This window comes from Aquarana catesbeiana, linkage group LG01, assembly GCF_042186555.1.
Source record: "Aquarana catesbeiana isolate 2022-GZ linkage group LG01, ASM4218655v1, whole genome shotgun sequence".
Lineage (NCBI taxonomy): Eukaryota > Metazoa > Chordata > Amphibia > Anura > Ranidae > Aquarana > Aquarana catesbeiana.
The window spans coordinates 320682406-320707400 of NC_133324.1; the positions used below are offsets into that span (position 1 = coordinate 320682406).

The following is a 24995-nucleotide window of genomic DNA, read 5'->3' on the forward strand; positions in this document are numbered from 1 at the left end:
ATTTTTTAAATAGCAGCACTGATATATTTACAGAATACGCTATATGGTAAGAAATGGTATCCCATATTATGCAAAACTGTGCAGTACAAATGTATATTATCTATTAAAATATAAGACTACATTGTCTACAGTTAGCTGAAAATAACTTATTTTGCACACTTTGTTTAGTATTTCTTTCCAGGCATATAACTGGTTACACCGCATCAGCACAAACTGATGTACTAATTTACTAATATATATATATATATAACCACTTCCTTGCTAAAATAAGGTAAATATTTATATTTTTGTCTTGTTGAATTCATTTTGAATTTACTTTATTTATTTTCCACTGCAGAACTGTTAGAACGTCACAAAAAAAGCAATCAAGCAGGAAAAATATATTATTTTTTATTATATAACAATGTCAATAACGCAACAGTTTACAAACATAGCACAGTGGGGTTCAATTACTAAAACTTGGATTGCAATATCTGATGCAGCTCTGCATAGAAACCAATCAACGTCCAGGGTTTTTTTTTTGTTAACACTTAGGCTGGCTATACATTGTCAAATTTCGAAAGAATTTTCTTTTGAAAATCACAAATTTCGTGTGTTTTGTGATCCAATGGTGCCACCATTGAATTCGAAAAATTCAACCAACCAAGCCTTCAATTTCACCTCCTGTTGCTACAGAAAAAATTTTCGTGGCTGGGAATCTTCTTTTTTTTTCTGGGAATTTTCTTTTCTTGTATATGTGCATTTCTTTTTCGATTACATTTCTCACACGATTCTCACATCATTGATTAGAAAATCGCTAGTTTTTCAAAGAATTTCTAACATGCCCGCACGAAAATTTGACGGCCGCACAAAAATCGGCTGTTGCTGCAGCCCACTAATGGTGCGAAATTCGAACCAAAATTCTCAGATAAGATTTTAGAAAGAAAATTCTTTCGAAGCCAAAGTTAGAAGCTGATTGGCTACCATGCAAAGCTGCACCTGATTTTGCACTCTGCAGTTTTAGTAAATCAACCCCACTGTGTATTTGGAGAGGGCAGAAATCCAAATGTCCAATGCTTTAATAGGTTACAATGGCAACAAGACTATTGCTGAAAAGAAAATGTCTTAATTGCATTACAGCCTTACAAAACACATTAATTCATCATTCATTTACCTTTTTAGTGTTCACTTTTTACATATTCTTGTACACTTTTGATTGCAATGTACTTTCAAACACAGTGGAATCCAATGTCACCAACTTTAGCATGTTCTTGTAAAGAACCAGACAATTCATTCCCTAGAAATATATGTTAGTGCTATCCCAAAACAGTGCTCCCAAGATGATCAAAAATGTTACCTTTATAAAGTAGGAAGGGTAACATAATTGTTGCTGTGCTTGGGTGATTGAGAGCATGTTTTTTTTTTGTTTTTTTTGTTTCTTAGCTGTACCTTTTATTGACCTGGTTTATATACAAGCTTTACGTTTTTAGTTTTTTTAACATTTGTACGATATTTTTGTTATGATGACCCAAAAAAATGAAAGAACAGAAGAACACAGGGAAAGTGTAGCTCTGATGGAATCTCTGCTCCTCTCCAACACACTCTTGCTGTGTTCCCCCCCTTTTCTGACATATTTTAAAACTATTCTCCCAGCCTCCTACGTCACACAGTGTAACACACTGCAAACACCCAACGTTTTGGCAGAGGCATGTCAGTGAACTTATGAAGTGCTGTTTTCACATATAAGCACCAATCATCCTAATGAAGCTCATTGTGTGAAGTACAAAACCTCTAGTTAGGTCATTTTAGACTGTTCATCTTGCATTTCCCAGCTTGCTTTTTCTTGCATTCCTCTTCACCCCATTTGTGATCCTGGTGCCAGAAGGAATAGGAATAAAGTGAAAAATTGGGTGAACGTTTGAGGTGTTTAAGAAGCAATGATCCAGCATACAAGTTTGTGTGTCTTTTTTAGGATATCTCCACTTCATGTTGTCCTACAAACATTTTGTTTTAGGCTTTTACTTCAGAACAATGTATATTTAATGTCCATGTTCTGTTAGCTATTCTCACTCCAGTCTGGTACCATTCCCACCCCATGAACGGAGTGATACTGGTGTGGTGATAGGGTCCGAGGAACTCCATGTGGGTAAAGGAACTCAGAGGACTGGAGGGAAGAAGCTGGCTGTAACCCTGCAGACTGAGGTGCACACTGCCTTACAATAGCTTGGTGAGAAGGCTGATGTTGGAACATGGAGTGGGTATCTGCAGCCTGTGTGGTTGCATGGTTTCCCAATCTGGGCATGAGTGAGCTGGAGGTAAAATGAGCAGAGAAGTGCTGGTAGGGCAATCGCTCCATAGGTTGCATTCCACCTCCCACTGTGCAGCTGCTATAAGATGGCACACTTGACCAGCTATTACATGAAATGTCTTCTATGCCCGTGACAGGCTCTGTGGCAGGTGCTGAATTAGCATACATGCAGGCTTGACGTTGAGCAGACTCTGTGCGAAATGAGGTTGAGGATGAAGAAGAGGATGATGGTTGTGGATACCCAGATCTGTAATATGGATCTTCATCGCTTGGAGATGTGTCCATGTAGGGCTTCTTATAAGGATTTTCGGATGATTCTTCACTTGCTGAAAAGAAAAATAAATATATTTTCTTACTATTGTTACACAGTACCAAATGTACTTTCCTCTATAATTAAAAGGACAAATACATTTTTAGTAAACTTGTTGTTTAATAATTTCCCTCCCCATCCTTAGTGCAGAGTGATGTGTTAAATACTTCTTCCCCAGTGATTTGTGGCCATGTCCAGTGGTGCACAACCTTTCTCCCAAAAATGTCTTCTCTGGTTCCATTTCTTGGTGCACATGCACACCGTGACCTTCTTCATTCTTATGGGTGAGCCTTATTTCCACTGTCCTGAATTTAACAAGACAGTGGGGGAGATTTACTAAACCTGGAGCACTCAGAATCTGGGCAGCTGCGCATGGTGACCGATCAGCTTCTAACTTCTAGCTTTGACAATAAAACCTGAAAGCTGATTGATTTCTATGAAGAGCTGCACCAGATTTTGCACCACACATTTTTAGTAAATAACCCCCACTTTTTAATTTAGAATTCTATCTGCATTCTGTGCTTAGATGTCACCTCCAGAGCAACTTTTTTGCTTCTCTGCTAGGTAATGGGGGTTATTTATGAAAGGCAAATCCACTTTGTACTACAAGTGCACTTGGAAGTGCAGTCACTGTAGATCCGAGGGGGACATGCAAGGAAAATAAAAACAGCATTTTAGCTTGCACATGATTAGATGATAAAATCAGCAGAGCTTCTCCTCATTTCAGATTTACAGCGACTACACTTCCAAGTGCACTTGTAGTGCAAAGTGGATTTGCCTTTCGTAAATAACCCCCAATATGTTGTTTTGAATAAACTGATCTATGTGGGATTACTTAATAATAGTTTATTTAAGATGATAAAGATATTTACATGGAAGTTTGATGTTTCTGGAGTGCACACCTTGGAACCAATGGCATACTAAAGCCATACACAACTTTTAGTTGTGTTTAGGTTGTGGCAGGGACAAGTATTCCAGTTATTAATACTTTTTTTGTTAACTCTTTAGCTATTTAGGATTATTAATTGATAAAGTATAATTCAGGTTCTTTCCTCTTACAAGTTTTATATTTTTGCAGTTGTCATGTCATGTTATTCTTCGCTCTATATCCTTGAATATTTCTTTGATATTTTTCCCACAGTTCTTCCGTTTCTATCTTATCCATTAATTTTATAAGAGAGTTATTTCTGAGTTTCATCTCTATTTTTATTTTTGCATATACATTGGATTAAACATTTTTGGGTTATGGGTACGCAGCCAATTGAATGGGATCCTGAATGATTGGTAATTGTAAAAGCAACAGGAATGCAGCACACTGAGATTAAAAATATGATTTCCTTATTAAAATAGACAGCAGGAACAGGTTCTATTCTGACGTGTGCTGGGCTAGACATGGTGATTTATTTTAGAAATCACTGTGCCTAGTATGAAACATGTCAGAATAGAACCTGTTTCTGCTGGCTATTTTAAAGGTAAATTCCAGGTATTGCAATGTTTACATACAGGCATACCCCACTTTTAAGTACAAAATGGGGTTTATTTACTGTAGTTACATGGTCCTGCTTAGACCAATGTAAGAATGTATATTCCATACCTGTTGGATCCAGTAAAAGCTTGATGTCACTGTAGTAGGCACTGCTAATACAGTGATCGCCACTAGCTTCTGGGTCCCCTCCTGAGTGGCTGCATTTCTGCATACTGAACACAGCAGGTTGCTTGCTCAGCACGGGCGCCTATCAGTGAATTTTTCTCAATTAATACAAAGTGTTCTCTGATTGGATGAAAAAAAAAGGTGGGACAGTGAGGTCACAATCTCCAGCACATCCAATTAAAGAACACTTTGCATTCATTGAGAAAATTATGGAAGATCCACCAATTAATCACAGCAGGGAATTTCAGGTCTGGTGAGAATAATGGTTTACCTTAGAGTGGTAATAGGGGCAAGTATGGCGACATAATGTTACCCCATACAGTTAAATGATGTCATATTACAGGCAGGGATTGAGGTTTTGATTGAGAGGGGAGCCAGAGAAGGGTCCGGAAATCCACAGGAGAGCAACAGTGGGTACCCAAGTTTACCCATATAGGAGCCTCTTTAGAAGTGTAAAGTTATAATGGGGTGCCCTAGAATATATTCGTAAAAGTTGGGGACTCCAAACTTCTGTTGGTATTTACATATATACATAGTATGTTAAGTGATTCTAAATGTAAGTCATGATGTGGTTTTGGAAGTTGAAACTGAGGGATGGTAAAGGCATGGGAAGGGAACAAAAGTGACATGGTAACTTTAAAACTTCAGTAAATATCACATCTAGAATGGTATAGTGGCCCTGATCTCTGGGTTCCCTTGGTGCTTGACGAGTACACCACTGTCCCTACAAAACCCTTCAGGTTTAAGCCCAACTCCATATAAACTAGAGGAGGGAAAGAATCTTTATTAACCTTTTTACTGCTGCTTTGCCCAGTTCAGTAAATGAACAGAAGTGACACATAGGGGTTGATTTACTAAAGGCAAAAAGACTGGGCACTTTGGAAAGTGCAGATGCACACGGCAAGAGCAGTTGCTCCAGAGTTTAGTAAATGAGCAGAGGCTCAGCTGACTTTTATCAACCAATCATGTGCAAGCAAAAATGCTGTTTTTTTAATTTTCCTTGCATGTGATTGGGTATTCTTTCCAAAGTGAAGCTTTACCTCATTTACTAAGCTCTGGAGCAACTGCACTTGCAGAGTGCAATTGCATTTTTCAAAGGTGCACAGTCTATTGGCCTTTAGTAAATCAACCCCAGAGGGTGCACTCATAATCTGGTGCAGCTGGGCATGGTAGCCAATCAGCTTCTAACTTCAGCTTGTTCAATTAAGCTTTGACAATAAGCCCACGTTCACATTGGGCCAATTTGGCGGCAAAAGCACCATCCGAATCGGTGCAGTGCGAACTTTGCAACACCGTACTGATTCCCAAAAGTAGTTCCTGTACTATTTTTGGTGACTTCGGGGGGCGAGTTGAATAGACGTCTATGCATGAACCCGCACAGATGTCTGTCAAATCGCCCCTGAAATCAGACTGCATTGCCGGTTTGAGATTGTGCAAGTTCATCTGAACTCACACGATTTCTAACCCGCATCAGTGTGAACCTAGGCTAAAACCTGGAAGCTAAATGGGTTCCATGCAGCGCTGCACCAGATTTTGCACTCTCCAGTTTTAGTAAATCTACCCCATACAGTATGTGTATAAAGTTGTGCATCCTTTTTTCATACAGAGAAACCTAAAAGGGCACTTAACATCTACATATTCAACAAAATGTACACATTTTAATTGTGTTTAATATTTTACGTATATATTTTATATGAATTTTATCCCACAAAAATTTTATCAACAGAAATGTTCAATACATGCATAAAAAAGCACAGATTCATTATATTTCTGCATTAAATTCCTATATAAAAAATGCACAATCAATATATATTTGTATGAAATAGATAAACAAATTAAAAGCATTTATTTCTCATGAATCATAATTTGATCTCCATTTTGAATGGCTACATTTACTGTTATTCACATATTTTTTTCCTTCAGACTGTTTTTAATATCTACTGATCGACTTGTGTAAAACCAGCCTGTTTTTCCCGAACGATCAATGCCGCCAGCTATAGCCAGCAACACACTTTGTTCTCTGCTGGGGGGGGGGGGTAAGGCTCCTCTCCGGCAGAATGCAGTAGCTCAAGGGGAGTGATTCCCCCATCCACATCGAATGTGTGGATGGGAAAATGGGTTCATTTTTTTCATTCAACCTTCTGGTTGAAAGAAAAAAAAAAATCATGTATGGCCTGCCTTACTTTACTATGGTCACCCCTTTAAGGAAACAATATAGTGTAATTAAACATTAGAAGGGTTTATTTCACTGGTGCGGCTTCATGGTTTTCTAACTTTAGACTTATTTATTTATTACAGATACCTATATAGCGCTGACAATTTAAGCAGCACTTTACATGTATATTGTACAGTCACATCAGTCCCTGCCCTCATGGAGCTTAGAATCTAAGGTCCCTAACTCACATTCATACATACACATACTAGGGCCAATTTAGAGAGGAGCCAGTTAACCTACCAGCATGTAGGACTTTTGGTGTGCTTTCAGAAAGCGCATAAAAATTGCAGGACATAACAGAACTCTATGGGAAAGTGCAGCCAACCTGCACAAAAACTTCAGTTACACTGCATTGCGGCCAAAGTAGGAGCAGTGTGATAGTGCCCTTATTATTGTTTTTTTTTTATTAATTTTTTTGGTTAATTAAAGTTCAGTGGTCACTTTTAGCAAGCAAAAATAAATAAAGTGACATGTAAGCAGAGGCATAACTAAAGTCCACTGCAAAATGTAAAGCCCACTAAGCATTTTTTGCGTTTATCCTGACCCGATAACAAAGTTGCCTCTTTATAAATAGTGGCATAAAATTTTTACGTTTGTCATTTTTTTCTAACACCATTTTTCAGAAAAAGATGGCAGTCATTTTCCACCCAATTTATGTAAGCAAAATGTAATTCTTCCGAAGTTTAAAACTTAAGGACTTGGACTTGAAAACGTTACACCTCTCTGAAAACTGGAATAAGAAGAAACACCATATTTTTATACGGAAAACATGTACTGTAGTTAGAGCTGTTTTTACTTAAATTTCTCCAATTCCAAAAATGACATTAAGATGCACTTCTTCTTTTCATATTCTATCAAATGTTTGCATACAGTAACTATAATGCAAAAATATACATATAATTTTTGTTTAATACCTAGATTAATTCCACAGCTTGGAATGCCAACCATAATTTTATTATTACTAGTATTGACATTTGACAAGCTCGTAGTTAAAACTATTTTATTTGGTACTAAAATCCCTATTCCCCTATGCCAGCAAGACAAGGGGATGGAACTGCTTTACAATCTTATTCAATTTTTATCAGTGCAGAAAATAGTCCTTTCTAATCATTATTGCATGCCATAGAGAATTATCTTCCAACACCTGTGTTCATCACAATAAAAGTACAGTCAAAAAACAAATATACCAAAATCACATATACATCACTTTATGAATACAGTTAACTAGGAGAAATCAACCAAAATATTTGTAAATGGAAAATGGCAGACTCCAAAACGTGTGAACTCAGCAATACACTGAAAAGTAGCAACCTAACCTTTATAAAATGACAAAGAACAGATAGTAATAGGCATATTTTTTCTATCGGTTCTCTGTGGTTCTAACTGTCGTAATCATGTGAATGTAGTGAAAAAAGGTTTGGAGTTTATTCTTCTTAGCATGTCATCGGAGGCAGGCAGAGACACAGCTTTCTTTCCACTGACTCACAATGATCTTAAAACAAGGCAGGCACTGTCAACAAATTATTCTGGGTGACTGGTTTGGAACGTCAGCTTATATGCATATAGGCAAGCGGCTATCCCAGCTTCATTAATTCAGAAAAAATTGTTATTACATCATATGTGTGATCTATCAGCTGTGCTGTGGGAAACTATGAAAAAATGTTTGGATCGTGTTTAGAAGTACCGTAACCTATGTCCGCCCTGTTGTGGTGCTAATACTAGCTGATCCTAGTTTTAAAGTGTTTTTCTGATTTACTATGGTAATGGAAGGCACCTTGGCGTTTCGTTTTTTATACGTTCCTTTTTAACATTCAAAATGCGTGATAGGTTTACTTCTTTACAATTTGGAAAATGTATTTCAATGATCAATTTTCCAACCAAAAATAGAGAGCTCCTCAAAGTAAATTGCACATACCTTTTCTTTTTGTGCAGTGATATATAGGCCCAGGTTCGTGAGGAAGAGGTTGGTATGAGTTGGAAGGAGGCATTATGTCCTGAGAGGTGCTGCTAACACCATTCTCACACTGGAACTGAGAACTGAGGTTGGAGGAACTGGAAATATTCCGAGATTCAGCGGGAAATGGACTATGATTGGATGAAACCTTCTGTCGCACCGTACTTCTTGGAACTACTGGATATTCTTTGCTGAAATTAAAAACAAACTATATAGCCAGATGCAAATCAGTGTAAAACAAAAAAAAGAAAATGCAGTTTTTAGTATATTTATATGACAAATGTTTTCTTAGTTTTAGATTGAATGGGGAAAGGTTGGAACTCCTCTCAGGTTTAACTGCTGTCTGGGATCATTAGAGATATTTCCCCTCACTTTCTGCTGTGGAAGCATATTTTTTTCAGAAAAGAAAAGAGGGAAACCTGCAACAGGAAAACAGGCAAAAAAAAAAACCCAGCTAAGTAGTTTAGTAGCATTCCATTACTTAAAAAAAATGTTTTACTTCTGCCTGTGTTGTTGCTGTTAAAGAGAGTTCTCCTAGTTTCCTTTCTCGAGGAAGGCAGAAAGCAATGTAATCTCTCCATTTGAGCCCCCAATTGCAGTAAAACCTAACAGTTCTAATCCTTCCCCATTCTACCAAAAACTACACAAAAAAAAGAAAAAACGTTTTGGGCCTAGATACACTTTAGAGTAGATATACACCCTAACTGATTATTAGTTTACTAACGAACTGTGTATTATAAACAATAGCCATTTTTTTATCTCTTTGTTCATCTTCTTTTTTATCTCAGTGATAATGACCCTTTCCAGCCTCTTTCACTACTACTCGTCTTAGGCCCCATTCACACGTTGACGTGTATTGCCAGATGTGTTTGTTTTGTATGATTATTTGCGTGAAAAATGTGTGCCTGCTTTGCCACAATGGGGGTGCCATTAATAATGCATGGCACCACAATGCGACACGCGTTTTTGTACATTTTGTAACCACAGGAAAATTTGTGAGATTTTGCACGTGTTCACAAAAAGCTATATTATGAATACAGTCTTAATAGACAGCACCATGACATCCTATGTACTGTTTAATATTTTGCTGTAGGTTGTTTTTGTTGTCTTCAGAAGTCTGATAATAACTGTAATCCATAACGAAAATTCTTACTTTTTGCATATTTATTAAACATGTCATTGTGCATTCAGGGCAAAGTGACCAGTATCTCCTGGTAGCCACAACAAGGTATAATTACCCAACCATGCTCTCTCAGCACCTCCCTGCTGCAGGAGCCCACCCTGGTATGGCAATTGGCCACTCAAATGCAAGCACATCGGAGAGGTCACTTATTCCCCCATTCCCAGAAGCCCAGATCCATTACAGCAATGGAGCCCAAAATTGGGTAAAGTGACAGCATCTCTTTTGGTATAGAAATATTCCCTTAATCAGATACCAGCTAAGGCCTAGGGGACTGTGTAATGGTTGATCATAGTTCCTGTGCTGTTGTTTTAATGTTTGCTTGTTAATAGTGAATGGAAAATGCTTATTAGGGAAGGCATGGCTGGTGTTATCTTCATAACCAAATAGACACCAACCCATACAGACAGCCAATCCTAAAAAAGACTGTTTTTCCATATATTTTCTTTAACCTCCCTGGTTATAACCAGGGAGGTTATAACCTCCCGGAATGATTATTTCAGATTTTAGGTGCTGAAAGTGGTACAATTATTTTGCATGGAAATTTGGTGTTTTATATTGTAGGCCTGTAATTCTTAGGAATAATTCACTTAAATCTATCCAAACCAGAGTCTAGTACACATCCCGGGTATGATAAAGTTTGAAAAACGAAATCATAAATTATAATATAATAAATAACTATAAATAATTATACCAAATAATAATATTATAATAATAAAAATTATTCAATAATGTAATCAAATCAAAAACACTGAAATTTGCTCAGTTGCAGAATTGTTGCTGTCATTACTTTTCAGTGTTTGATGACGGATCTCCCCACAAATCACTATCGCTCAATTCTACGAGTGATTCTAATTTATTATCGCTGTTTTCTAGCTGGTCTAAAACCACTTTTGATGTAAAGGGACGGTTTTAGTTGCTATGGACAATCTCCAGTTTCCAGGCAGAAAGAACCGTTTTTATAATATAAAACTGCATGCAGGACACTGGGCAGACCACTAGGGACAAAGGGAATGTGTAATTATTTGATACAGTAATGTAATCTGTAAGATTACAGTATACTGTATCTATACTGTGTGCTTTACTTTTTGAATTTGGCTTGCAGGGAACGGAGCTCGGCACTGTAAATCGAGCGAGACACGGCGGCTCGCAGATCACAGCAGGACAAGGTAAGTATCCTCTACATGGATCCTGCGATGCGATCCCGATTCTGGCTCGGGGTTACCGCTTTTGGTATTGAAAATCCACCCCGAGCCAGACTCTGGAATACCGCCGGGGGGTTAACTAATGAATTATGTACTAGTGAAATAATATTTTTTTAATTAATATACCTTTTTATAGCCAGCAGAGGATTTAAGATAGTTGGTTTATCCCTGTGCTGTGAACACAGACCCGAATAACAGATACAAAGATACAATGCACAGGTCAATGTATGTAGCATGCATCATTTGAAAACTCATTGAATATAGAGAAGACGTCTTACACAGGTGTATGAGCAGTGTATTTTTTTATGTTTATAGTGTAGTAAATAGAATGCACACCCAACTTTTCCTGTAGATGGGGAAAACATGCACTGTTACAGTGGTTCTTGTCATTCATACAACAGGCCAAATGTAGCGGAGAATGAGAACAAATTTTATGAATGATAACTATATGTGGTTAATAGAGTTGGGCAAACAGTTCAGGCTGAGCAAAAGTTTGCCTGTTTGACTATTCGGCGAACACCAGAATTTGCAGGGCATTCAGCGGGTGTTCGTCCCGCCGAATGCCCTGCAATGCACTGCACATTGCAATCTAAGCAATCTAATCCCTGACTGGGCAAACCTTTGCCCAATCAGGGAGCAGTAAATAGCTGGTTGTTAGGGAGCGGGCCTGGGAAGCCGATGAGTCATCAGCTGTCAATGGACTTCCCCACTGACAGTTGAATAAAAAAAAAAAAAACATTGCCCATGGCAAAATAAAAGAATAAAAACGGCGTGGGGTCCCTCCCAGAATACATACCAGACCCTTATCTGAGCATGCAGTCTGGCAGGTCAGGAAAGGGGGGGGGATGAGCGAGCGCCCCCTCCCCCCTGAACCATACCAGGCCACATGCCTTCAACATGGGGGGTGGGTGATTTGGAGTGTGAGGCCTCATCCCCACAACCCTGGCCGGTGGTTGTAAGGGTCTTCAGGCAGGGGTAAAAAAAATTAGACTTTTTGCGCAATAAACACCTGCCAACTGTACTTCACTATTAGTCCCCTTTTTTCTATTTTTGTTGTTTATACCTATATATATGACCATCACGTTGGGGGAGATCTCCATTGGATCCTTCTGTGGATTGCCATTTCTGACCAGCGATTCAGCTTGAATGACCCCTGGACTGAAAAGCCAGGGGTCCATTCCATTCGGTGAGTGGGGACAAAGGAGGGGTGTGTGTCACATCTTAAAGTTTTGAGCACTACTGCACTTGTAACAATTGGAGCAGAAAAGCACTTTATACATAGGACGTTTTATACATTGTCACATCACCATTTGATTATTTTTCACACCTATTTGATTTACAATTATTTATGATGTATGTTTTTTTGTGAGCGCTGTAGGTATGTTATTTTTATGTTTTCAGTTAAGTGAACAGCACTTTGTGTACAGCAGCTGATACTATCAATAATATCATAAGATTTCTTTCATTGATCACTTTCAGCGCGAGTAAATTTGTTTTTGGTTTTTTTTTCACTAGAAACTAAAACTAGCATACTATGTGTTCATCACCCATAATATTCATGACCATCTTATTCATGTTTGAGTAGAATCAACATTTTTCAACATTGAGACAGGCTAGCATTCAGCCCCTCCTATCCTTTCATTAGAAACCCATGTCATAATGTTACTTGAAGTCAAGTTTCAGAGAAAAAACAAAGAGGAAGAAACTACCTTTGCATCCTGGACATTCGGTGCAGCTCCATGTCATCGCTCCCTCTAAAGCCTTTGGCAAATGGGTTGTTTTCGATCTTCAGCTGTGTTATCTGATAAGAATATGAAAGCCACATCAGAATTGTAAAATTTTATTTCCAGAGGCACAGTAAACTCAGTATATCGACCACAAATTACAATAACTGACAACACTACCTCAACTGAACTGATTATAGTAATCAAATTGGAGCCACCTAGTGCACTATATGTATGGGGGGTAATGGATCCATTTTTTTATCAGATGTAAACTTACAATTTGACTTTTTTCATTGGGGCTGCAGGGGAAGGAAAATATAAATATTTGGTTTGCCACAAGAACATAGTGAGAAAATCTTCCATTTAGGAGCTGTTTTCTCTCACTTCCTGTCGGTTCTATAGGAGAAGTGGAAGGAAATCTCCAGGACAGGTTAGAGGTGGCGGGTTTTAACCATTACCTACTTTATAATTAGTTATAAGCTATAATTAGTAATTATAGATGAATATAGAAATTACAGGCCTTAAAGTGTATCCAAAACCATTCTTTTTGGGATAGTGTGGTAGGGGATAGAACCTCGTTAAGGTTGGTAATGCTTTCTGTGTGACTGTTGGGGAGATACACTTTCTCTATGTGCCATGATGACCATTTTCACTGGAATTGAAAGTAAAATCTAAAATTCTGAGTTGTCACTGGAACAGAAATAAAAGGGACATCATTCAAAGGGGGGCATTTATCCTAGTGACAACTGTCTAAGAGAGGATTTCCCTTACATGGGAGAGATCTCCTCTTACTTGCTGTGCCTTAAGACAGAAAGTGAAATTAAATCTCCCCAATAGGACCAAGACTTTAAAAAAAACTTGACAGGAGTTTAACCATATACTACTATATCCAAAACTAAAAGCAAATTGACTTATACAAATAACTACTATATAAAGATATACTTTCATTCATGCTGCTTTCAAAATGCACAGTTGTGTTACTGAAAGATCTAAGAACAATGCAGTTTATTTACTAAAACTGGAAAGTGCAAAATCTGGCACAGCTGTGCATGGTAGCCAATCAGCTTGAGCTTGTTCAATAAAGCTTTGACATTAAAACCTGGAAGCTGGTTTCAATGCAGAGCCGCACCAGATTGTGCACTCTCCAGTTTTAGTAAATCAACCCCAGTGTTTTTTCTTCCTTTCTGCTTTACGTCATTTCTTTACTGTTTAGGGCTAGATGTGCTGTAGCCTCCCTGACGGTATTCCCGAGTGTGGCTCGGGTGTTAAATTTCAGCACCATTAGCGGTAACCCTGAGCCACACTTGAGACTGCATTTCAGGATCCTGGTGCGGTATACTTACCTTGTCCCCAGGATCCAGCAATGTCCCCCCATGGTGTCTGCGGGCTCTGTCCTCCTCCCTAAGCCTCTCTGTTCCAGGCTCCTTTCCCTGCGAGCGGCGCGACGCACGGGGGCGCAGCCTGGCGGCAAATTCAAGAAAATGTAAAAATCATAACATAAACAGTACTGTAATATTACAGATTACATTACTGTATGAAATTATTTCACATCCCTTTTGTCCCCAGTGCTTCGTCCAATGCCCTGCATGCAGTTATTATATACTGTTCTTTCTGCCTGGAAACTTGAGATTGTCCATGGCAACCAAAAAGTGCCCCTTTACATCAAAAGTGGCTTTAGAACAGCTAGAAAACAGCGATAGTAAATTAGAACACTTACAGAATTGAGCGATAGTGATTTGTGGGGAAATTTATTTTATTATTATTATATTATTATTTTTTTAATTATTTATATTTATTTATTAAATTATAATTTATGATTTTGTGTTTCAAACTTCATCATACCTGGGATATCTACTAGACTCTTGTTGGACAGATTTAAGTGTGTTATTGCTAAGAATTACAGGCCTACAATATAAAACGCCAAATTTCTATGCAAAATAATTGTACGGCTTTGAGACGCAAAAATCTGAAATAATCATACCGCCAGGGAGGTTAAGACCATTCACACCTAAGCATTTAAACACATGTTTTAACACACCTCAACACATTTACATAGCTTAGTAGCCATTATTTTGTTATGGTGCTAGTTCACATCTGTGCAAAGCCATTGAAACATGTTGTCTGTTTTTGACGCATTGACATGTATTACAGGGCATGTTAAGGTGTTAATCCAACCTTAATCTGTTGGTAATCCTTCAGGGAAAGAAGCTGGCTGCTGCAACCGACTTACACCTTCTCAGATATTGAATAAGTACAAATTTCAGTAGTAAAACCAGTATTTGCAACTATTGAACGACATTTGTTTGTGTTCCCTGTGAAGTTAGCCTTGGAGCATAATATTTAGAACTGTCAAATTTGGCCATAAAAGTGTAGGGTCAAACCTGTTAAATATGCATTTACGTAGGCCTGAGCAAAATCAAGAAGGAACTAAACTTCCAATGCCTTGTTTTGCACTTTGTCTCTGTGAGGAGGAGGCCATCTTGGAAAAGGCAGGCTTTTGCTTTTTCACATCAAAGCCTCCAATGAGGAGAATAGTGAGCAGCATGGTAGTGACATTACCAAATCTCGCTCCAAATCTCATGAAACTAGCAGAAGCAGCATTGTTTTAAATTTCTCAGATTTTTCAGTAGGAACTCAGAAAAGGTATATTTTTTAGGATACTGCATAGACACAATTCACATTTTAGGTTTTCCCTATAACATAGCAAATTTTGAGTTCAGTTTTTTTTTTTTTACTACAATCAAATTCAATTTTTAGAGTATGAACAAAGAAGTGCTGATACCATAAATCACGACATGCCTATGGCTTCTTTACTACATATTATGTACATGCTTGATGTACGTTAGTGAAATACCATGTAGTGAAAAAATAGTAAGAATGACAACCTTGGAGTATGCTGCAACAGCTCCTGTATTCATTTTCTAACAGGTTACTTAATCAGTTCAGGGACACACACCTGTCAAATTGAGACCAGCAGCTGTGTCCATGCAGCAGCTGCCTCCCAATAGACATGAATAGGACTGTCTTGGCGCAAATGCATAGAACCTGTGCATCCCATGTGGGCAAAGACGGCCCTTTGCATGGATTTACATATAAGTACGCCCATTTGAATGAGGCTTTATTATGTATTCATAATGCTTTGTGAGCTACGTATGTCCTCTTCCCTTACTAACAACGTAAATGTGTTCATAAGTTGAGGTCACCATAGATGTGAATTAAAGTATATCTAAAGGCAAAACTTTTTTTTTGTTATGTATTGTTGTCCACATTAGAGAGATTCACCCTATTTGGGTGCAATAGTTAAAGCAGAAGTTAAAGAAAATCACAAATTTTGGGTTGTCCCCAGAACAGGTATGGATGGTAAATCGTCCAAGTCAATAACGAATGCACATGTCTAAGTGCATGTATCTTTCTATAGTATACTGGTGTATTGGGGAATATTACTGGACTGGAAGCTGCACTCCAGGCAGCAAAATGTTTGGTAATTCTGTTAGCCTTGTAATTCAGGGATAGATCAAACACATAGGTTTCACAGCATGAAAAAACATTTCAGGTAGAAATATAATCAATTTATTGTCCATCAAGGGACACAGAAATTCTGAAACACTCAGGTAGTTGCTGCTTACTACATAATGTTCATTGGCAAACAGGAGTTAGGACACCTTTCCCTCAGCTAGTGCTTTAGAGGCAGCACCCAGACAGTCCTGGACTGGGGGCTTGCAAGGCTAACATGGAATGTGACCTTTGGGCACTAGACTCTTCATTGTGGTGCTTTACAGACCTTTGTGTACTGTGTTAGCCTCAAATAGCCTCAGTTCCAGAGCTGTGGCGCAGCATCTGGTGTAACCCTGTGCTCCATTTTCAATGTAGTGCCATTCAGTATAAAGCAGTGTTTCTCAACTTTTTTCCAGTCATGGCACCCTTGAAAAGTATTTTCAGTCTCGAGGCACCCCAGTCTAAGGTTTGGTTCACATTACTGTGTGTCTGGAAATGAACGCAAAATCGCTTCTTTGTGTAGGGCAGCCCATTGAAATGAACAGGCTGCCCCACACACAACTGCACAGATGTGAACCAAAGGCTTGTTCACATGTAAGGTGGGGGGGGGGGTAAAACCACATGGTTGAGCCATGTTTTACCACCCCAACAGCTCCCCCTTTAGCTACAGAGGCTGTGGCAGTGGAATTATAACCCCAGGTGAATGGGGCTACGCTGCATCTGCCCCGCATCCACTTGCAGTGCATGCTGTTGTGGCAGTAATGCCACATTTAGGGGATTAAAACAGGCAGTGAGGAGGCAACCTGTTGCCTGTCAAATGCCTCCAAACATGAATTGCTTTTCAGATGACTTCACTGATAGAAAGTTGAATTCCCTCCCTAGATTCCAGTTTGAGGTAACTGGTTTGGCCCTTTGCCCTGTGTTGGCAGTAACTCTGATCTGTTAAACCATATCAAGATGGAATAAACTCCTTGCAGACAATCCTTCAATTGCTGTGGTAGGTGAGATCATTTTAGAGTAGCTGGAGCAGATTTCTACAGCCTTGTGCTTTAGCTGTGACAATCTATTACAAGCCTCTGAACTTGTGTCCTGCATAGAACTGATGTCTGTACAAATGCGTAGGGCACTGCCACTATGTGCGTGGGACGCTATGAGAACAGCTGATTAGCCTTTCAGGGACATCATCTCTCTGGATCCACTCTTGACACCGTCTTTAGCAGTGCAGGAGAGCTGCAGAAAGGTTAGAGAAATCCGTTAGAACTCATTTGGTCCTCTGCACTATGGTAGGCCCTGTTCCTGTCCAGTAGGAATTGACTTTGGGAGTTGTTCCCTACAAGGGTATTTTCCTCTCCTCCTCAGGGAAATTCTGTATCCTTGGATAACGTTGATCCTCAGTATTCCTTCTCCTCAGAGGAATCTTTTCATTTACAGAATCAGTTGGGAAAAGTCTCCATTGCTACCTCCCCAAGCAGGGGCCTGATCCCTGTCTTTCAAGGGCACTGGTAGTTGTGACAGTACTGGACCTTATGTCCACCCTGGTGCTTTTTTCTTGGCATTCCCCATAATTATAACCAATGGTGTTTTTCACCTAGGGTTCAGTTCAGGGCTGGGTCTAGGGGAGTGCTGGGGTGGGCTGTGCCCCCCCATGTTTTGGTCTTGCCTCCCAGGACCAGTGTAATCAGCATAGCGAACCCTATAATAAGGCCCTGAAGCCCAGCCCAACCACTGTGGTGCACCTAGCCACAAGAAAAACATAAAGGTGTGCAGATATTTTGCACCCCCAGATCAGACAGGCTAGATCTGGCCCTGGTTCAGTTTAACCTGTATACACCTAACATCCAAATTATTGTAAAACATCCATGTTCTAATTTTGTTCCTCAGGATATATTGTTAGCAGCAGCACTCAAATTGAAGAAAATGTGTGCATCTAGTTTTTATTTGCAGACATATTTCCACACACGTGCACACTTCAGGGGTAAAAGACTAAAAGGATTGTGAAAGATATATTAACTGCAAATAAGGTCAAGCAGTACTATATATATCTCTCCTACCTATATTGAAACTGAGCAGATGCCATTCTTTCCAAGGATCAGGGTGTATTTTTTATCTAAAGATTTCTCCATATGGGTAAATTCTTTGCTTTATGTATACAGTATACAGATGTTACAGAAAAAAAAAACTGGTTGGCTTCCCTGCTCTCCATAAAACTGTAAAATGTGCATAAGCTGGAGAAAGGCTTGGCAAGTATGGAAGGGTGGTTTTATATGCCTGCTTCATTAACTCTTTACTTGCTGTTTAGCCAGACTAGTTTGCAAGCATTACAGTTTGACAGTTCAATTTTTTTAAATTAAAAAAATAACAATTTAACTATCATAGATAAGCACTGGATTGGTATGCATTTTTTAATATAAATTCAGCTTATAGCCCAACTCCAGCAGTAAAAAAGACCACATTATAACCCACTGGCCTGGGAATTTGTCAAGTCCCTATAATTGTATTTCCTTCAACTCATAAGGGACACATACAGACTCATATAATACCATTTTAATTTAAAGGTGTGCAGATATCTAAGCTGGGTTGGTTTGAATAGACTGTGGAAATGTTACACTGCCCCCAGTTTAGAAAATAATAGTATATAGACAATCATTATCTTACTGTCAGTGGTCAGTCGTACTTTCATGGTGTAGGTTTAAACATTTTGTCTTTTACCTTGTGGTTCTGGTAGGAAGTGACTGCTATAAACGCTGTTTCCGAGAAGACATGTGTGCAGAAAGCAGTGTTCTTGGACCCAAATCCATTATTTTCATCTGCTTTAACTATGTGGAGCCGAGGCTGATATTTGTGCATGGAATTCAGGATGATCTACAAAAAAACAGCCAGGACAGAAAGAAATTTCAGGTACAAAAAAACTACAAACTGATTTTAAATATCATATAAAAAGGTGCTGCTGAATATCGATTTTAAATGCCTTGCTCGGGGATACCACTTGAAGAAATATTAGCTTTATTTAATGAATAAGACTTTCTGATATCATATTTAAAGTAAAACTCCAATTTACTAAAAATATAATGTATATAACTGCAAAAAGAAGCCATTTTGTTATGCAGTTTTGTTAAAAATGACCTTTACATTTCACTCTGCAGTCAGCTGCGATTTTCTGAAATGGCAATATAGATTTTGTTGCTAACTTACAACCATAGGGACACTGCAACTAATTTACTAAAACTGGAGAGTGCAAAATCAGGTGCAGCTCTGCAAAGCAATCAGCTTCCAGGTTTTTTGTCAAAGCTTAACTGAACAAGCTGAAGTCAGAAGCTGATTGGCTGCCATGCACAGCTGTACCAGATTTTGTACTCTATCATTTTAGTAAAACAACCCCACTGTCATTTCCTGCTACTGTGATTGGCTCGTTGCTGTACTTCTCTTTATTCAACACAAGGACTGAGCATTTGATCACGGTAGGTAAACTCATTTCCCAAAAATCGCTGAAATTGATATTATGGCATTGTTTTATTTCTCATCTAAAGTAGACTTCAACTGTAAGTAAGCAAGCAGTGTGGCATGTTTTAATATGCACACATTATGGTACGAACCCACGGCATTTTAATACAGGGACATTAATTAAAATTTGTCCCAGACTGATCAAGGAGGGAACCTAGGCTAAACAACATGCATGTGGAATAGAGAGCTGCTTTTAGATACGTCCTGCACCTACTTATGAACAAGGAACAGAAATAAATGTTATTTCCCCCAAGGTTTCTCCTGGACAACAAGCAGTCTTTGCATATGCACAGTGACTAACGTCATATGCACGATAATTCTGGGATTTAGCCAGTGGCGGAAATGACTCTAGTTAATGGGCCACAGCAGTATTTTTGCAGTGAATGGCATGTCAACAGAATGATTCACCATAGGTACAATTACTGGCATGAGGGCAGAAGCGCTCTAGCACATGACACAGTGAAATTATTACTGTATTACTATGCAATTAGATACAATTTTTGCACACATCTGCTTCCTGTGTATCCTCAAAGCCTGACATAAGCAAAAACCCTTGTTTTCTTGTTTTTAGCTTTGGACAGGCATAGACATATGACATTTTTATTGTAGTCTGCATCTCCATTGGGTAAATTTCTTCTCACATCCTATTGGGACATGAAGTGATGAGAAATCTCTGCAGCTGGGACACGGACTGCAACAAAATACATTTTTTTCAGTAAAATTTAGAAAGGTTAAAACCTTTCTCAGACTAATATTGCTGTCTTATGCCCCGTACACACGGTCGGATTTTCCGATGGAAAATGTCCGATCGGAGCGTGTTGTCGGAAATTCCGACCGTGTGTGGACTCCATCGGACATTTTCCATCGGATTTTCCGACACACAAAGTTGGAGAGCAGTAGATAAAATTTTCCGACAACAAAATCCGTTGTCGGAAATTCCGATCGTGTGTACACAAATCCGATGGACAAAGTGCCATGCATGCTCAGAATAAATAAAGAGATGAAAGCTATTGGCCACTGCCCCATTTATAGTCCCGACGTACGTGTTTTACGTCACCGCGATTGGATTTTCCGACAACTTTGTGTGACCGTGTGTGTGCAAGACAAGTTTGAGCCAACATCCGTCGGAAAAAATCCTAGGATTTTGTCGTCAGAATGTCCGAACAAAGTCCGACCGTGTGTACGGGGCATTAGACTTCCTGTTTCAGTAATGACTGCTCCCCTAATTTCTTCTTCTGTTGTCACAGGGGCAGGAAGGGAGGTGAAATCTCCTTAACGGGATCATAAACTGCAATACAAATTTATCAGGTGTATATACTTTTTCCAAGTCTAAAAGTCTAAAACCAGAATAAAAAAGTTGGCTGGAGTTGGGCTTTAAGCCAAGCATTCATCCACTGACATGTCCCTTACATAGACCTAAATTGTCCAGTTCTTTTTCAGAGGATTCTATAGAAATAGCCACTTTTCCCCTTGACAATAGTCCTGTTGTGCGAATTAAATCATTTCGAAAGCATTTACAAGCATAAAGAATTAACATAGGTAATAAGTATACAGGATAGGTAATACCTGCTTATTGAAAATTTGTTTATTCCATTGCCTTAATCAGTGCACAAACAGGTAGCTGAAATGTAGCTTATTCAGCAGGAACCAGCCACATTTCGGTCTGTGTGTGGTCCTCCCTCTTCGACAGACCCGATCCTTAGTTTGGCTGCTCTTGAACAGTCTTGCCGAAAAACCTTGTTCGATCAGCCGTCTGCAGTCAATGGCTGCAGCCGCTGATCAGTATATTCTAACAGCAGAGGAGCCCCCACTGTCAGAATAGATAAAAAGCACAGTGGGGAGGATTCCTACATCCACCTTGTTTGTGTGGATGCATGAACCTAAAAGATTTTTTTTTTTTTCGGCCATCTCGTTGTTGAAGGAAAAAAGTTAACAGTGTGTCCCCAGCTTTAAAATATCATACTTTTGTGAGTGATTATGATACTATGAACTGATTTACTAAAGAAGTTGAGAATCTTCACTGAAAAAAAAAAATTTGAAAACAGTCACTTCAATTATCCAGTCATGTGAAAAGTAAATTTCTGTTTGCTTTCCATACTCAATCATGTGCGCATGTCTTTCGCATGACTGTATAATTAAAATAAATATAAACACATTTTTTTCAGTAAAGATTTCTACTAACTTCTTTAGTAATTCAGTCCCCATATCTACAGCTATTCTGAAACTATGGGACACAACTCCCTGGTGAGGCATGCTGCTGTCCTTGTAGAATACATGCATTGTCCACAGACAACCACAATGAATGCCCAGAGAACCCTGACTAGTTGAGTGAGCTGGTGGCATTAGGTTTTGTCTTCTGACATCTCACATCTGAGTGTGAATGTAGTGGAATGCTTGCATGTTTGTGAAAGGTTTGCATAGACAGCAAGTAGGTTAACACAAACAGTGAGGACAGAGTATGCATCATTTTGGACAATAGTTGACCCAAATGGATAGAGGGTGGAATATACAGAGTAGGCAGACATTGGTGTGTACCAACTAGGGTAAAATGTACACAAAGAGGGTAGAGTGGACAGAATGGGACAGATTCTGTACAAAGTAAACAGAAAGTTCTTCATGGGCATTTTATAGTGTGGTACTTTTCTGTTGAAATGTATGTGCATTTTACAGTGATATTCAATGTAAGATACAATGACTGCTACTACAGCACTTTTTAGCAGCCACCTTTTGAGAAAGCATTATGTTCTTGCATGATATTTGAGTGCCCCAAGGTTCCTAAATGCCAGCTTATGGCATCTAAACAGAGATGATGAGTAAAGACAGTTCAAACATGCAGAGGTCAGACCAGAGCAGACAGAGGATCATACAAAGAAAGGTCAGAGTCAAACCAGCTGGTCAGATAGGGTACTATGAGTGAACAATAGACTAGTCTAGAAAAACAAGAGGAGGCCACGGACAAGGCAGGATTCAAGAGATCTTTAAACAATTGCCTTACAGATGACTGATTTATAACCAACTGCCCAATGTAGGGCACCACATATGACTGACCAGCTAAGACTTGCTGTCAGACAATGAAACAGCAGAATGGGTTTCTAACCAATATATTTTCATTTTAAATTAATATAAAATCTGCATAGAATATTCATTTTTTAATCCTTTTAGGAATACTTTTAGTTTTCAACCATTGCTTGTAAGAAATAAGGCTTTAGGTATCATCAGGAGTATCCAATGAGGCCCACATGAAAGAAGGTAAACAACTGCTGCTTTAAAATATTATAATATTCATAGAGTACATTAAGGCTTTATGTAGTATGCTAACATGAAGCTGTTTAAAAAACCAAGTCCACGATTACAGGCTGCCTGGTGCAGGAACAGTGTTTGAGAAAAAAAAATCACCCTGATTCCTGGCAAGTTTGGTATTTGATCTGCCCAACCTAACTTTTGATTAACCATTTGGTACTTTATGCCTCCAGCCTCAACCTTCTTGTACTATGGGCCAAATGCTACCTGCCTCGATCCCTATTTCTTCAGATTCCTCTAAATTTGGTCTTTGACCTTAAGTGCCCAATGGGGTAATCTGGAGACCCATGATCTAAGAAACGTATACTATAATGCCGATATCTCTGTGTAGAGGTTCCTGGTGGAAGTAGTTATTCTTTAGACATCACAGCTCAATGAAGCCCGAGCCTACCACTGGTGACATAGAAGGTCTATGCTACCCATGATATCCTCATCAATAATGGAACTCTTCATATACACAAATGCCTCACCCATTCAGTGTGAAATGTGAAGCATATCTCTTCTAGCTAATAAACACTTCATGATAATGACACTTCCACTGGCTCTGTGGGTACATGTAAAAGTTGTGTTACTAAAGAGTGCAGAAAATATTTATTTTTGTCAGATTTATAAGGGAATTAAAAAACAAAACAAAATTTAAAAAACTGAACGCGTGCATCTGTGATAGTCAAACAATCACCAAGAAAGAAGAAAGTGTAAACAATTTAGTGTTTTCTGAGGACTGTATGCACATTAAAATACATGTGTAGCTTTTATTATTACACTACAAATGTAATTTTAAGTATTTATTTTACTGCTTAAATCTCACTCAACTTTAAAGATTTTTTAACGTATCACCTTCCACCCATGAAGGGTTAAGTGGTGTCATCTAACAGTCTGATTTAGACTGTAAAGATTTCCATTCCCGAATAGGAAAATCTATAAACTTTACAGAACCTGGAAGAATGACCATTTTAAGGGGCCAGGAGCCAGCTTGCTAAGACAGGCACTCAAGTTAGGCATCATACCCTCTGATCCAGGCAGTTCTATGAAGTAAAAAATAAGGAAGATTTTACAGGCTTCAAAATATAGTGGGTGTTAACTCTTACTGTACTTTTTCAAAAGACATACTTAAGAATTTTTCTGCACAACCTGAGAAGATGTTTAATTCTTTTACTAAACCATATTGGTCCTTTTGGAAATGCTATGAACTGTAAAGGTGACCATCTGTGCATAGTAATCATTGTCCTGTATATGGTGCATAAATTCGCTAGCATCGCATGGGATCTGGTGGGCTCTGAGGTTCCATTTGATCTTCTAAACATATCATATTCTGTTCATCTTTACTTATTAAAGCTTATCTAAGCCCAAAATTGACATTTCAAAGAATGATTGGTTGTTCTCCATTACAATCATGACTATATTACATTTTCATTTAAGGATTGCAGTGTCTGTAATTATACCTGGTGATCCTGCAAGTAGTAGCCTTTTTCATGCACTTCTCTTATAGACTGAAAATGCTTACTCAGCATGTCTCTATGCAGGATTTAGTTCTACTAAAAAAAAAAAAAAAAAAAAAAAAAGATTTTCCTCTTTCTGAATAATAGCAGCTTATCACGCAAGGCAAATCTTGAGCTGGTTTTGACAGGCCATGACATTCATTGGTTTCTCCTGCCCATACTGTTTCCAAAACAGTGGAGCTGTCATTAGGTTTATGTGGAACTTGCTTCTTCCCCATAAAGCAAGAAAGTTGTCACCCCTGCCTCATTGGAATCAAACAGGTCTCATAACTTTACTCTTCTCTTCTAACTTTAATAAATGTTATGTACAAAAAGTGTATAATAATAATAATAATGGTTACATGGTTTTCTTCATAAACATGTTGAATGAAAATGAGCAATGACAGCTTTGGAAATTACAATCAATTTCCATCATTCTGGAGCTGCAAGTTGCAGACTATAGATATGACCGAGCTTTTATTGGAAATAATGGAACTGCCACTGCTTATGCAACCAGTCAGACATTAGCTGAAGTCTAAAGCTGGGTACATATGGGCCAAATGTCAGGACAGTCGCCGGTTTTAAAAAAAAACGGCCAATGTTAAGCCCATGTGTATGACGGTCTGTCCCTCAAAAACTGTCTGTTTGGCCGGCTTCTATCGGACGAGCATGCTGGAAAACCAGCAGCCGACTGA

At 38.7% G+C, this 24995-nt stretch overlaps 1 protein-coding gene across 1 annotated transcript in view; it reads right to left on the reverse strand.

Moving 5' to 3' along the window:
* Window positions 1-735: 735 nt before the first annotated feature.
* The window catches only part of TBX5 (T-box transcription factor 5), an 87543-nt gene continuing 63283 nt past the window's right edge, over window positions 736-24995 (reverse strand). Inside the window, exons 6-9 of the mRNA XM_073630315.1 lie at window positions 18731-18883; window positions 12512-12603; window positions 8379-8608; window positions 736-2613 (exon numbers count right to left, since the gene is read on the reverse strand). Coding sequence (XP_073486416.1) covers window positions 2036-2613; window positions 8379-8608; window positions 12512-12603; window positions 18731-18883 — 1053 coding nt within the window. The 3' untranslated portion in view covers window positions 736-2035. The remainder of the gene's footprint in view (window positions 2614-8378; window positions 8609-12511; window positions 12604-18730; window positions 18884-24995) is intronic.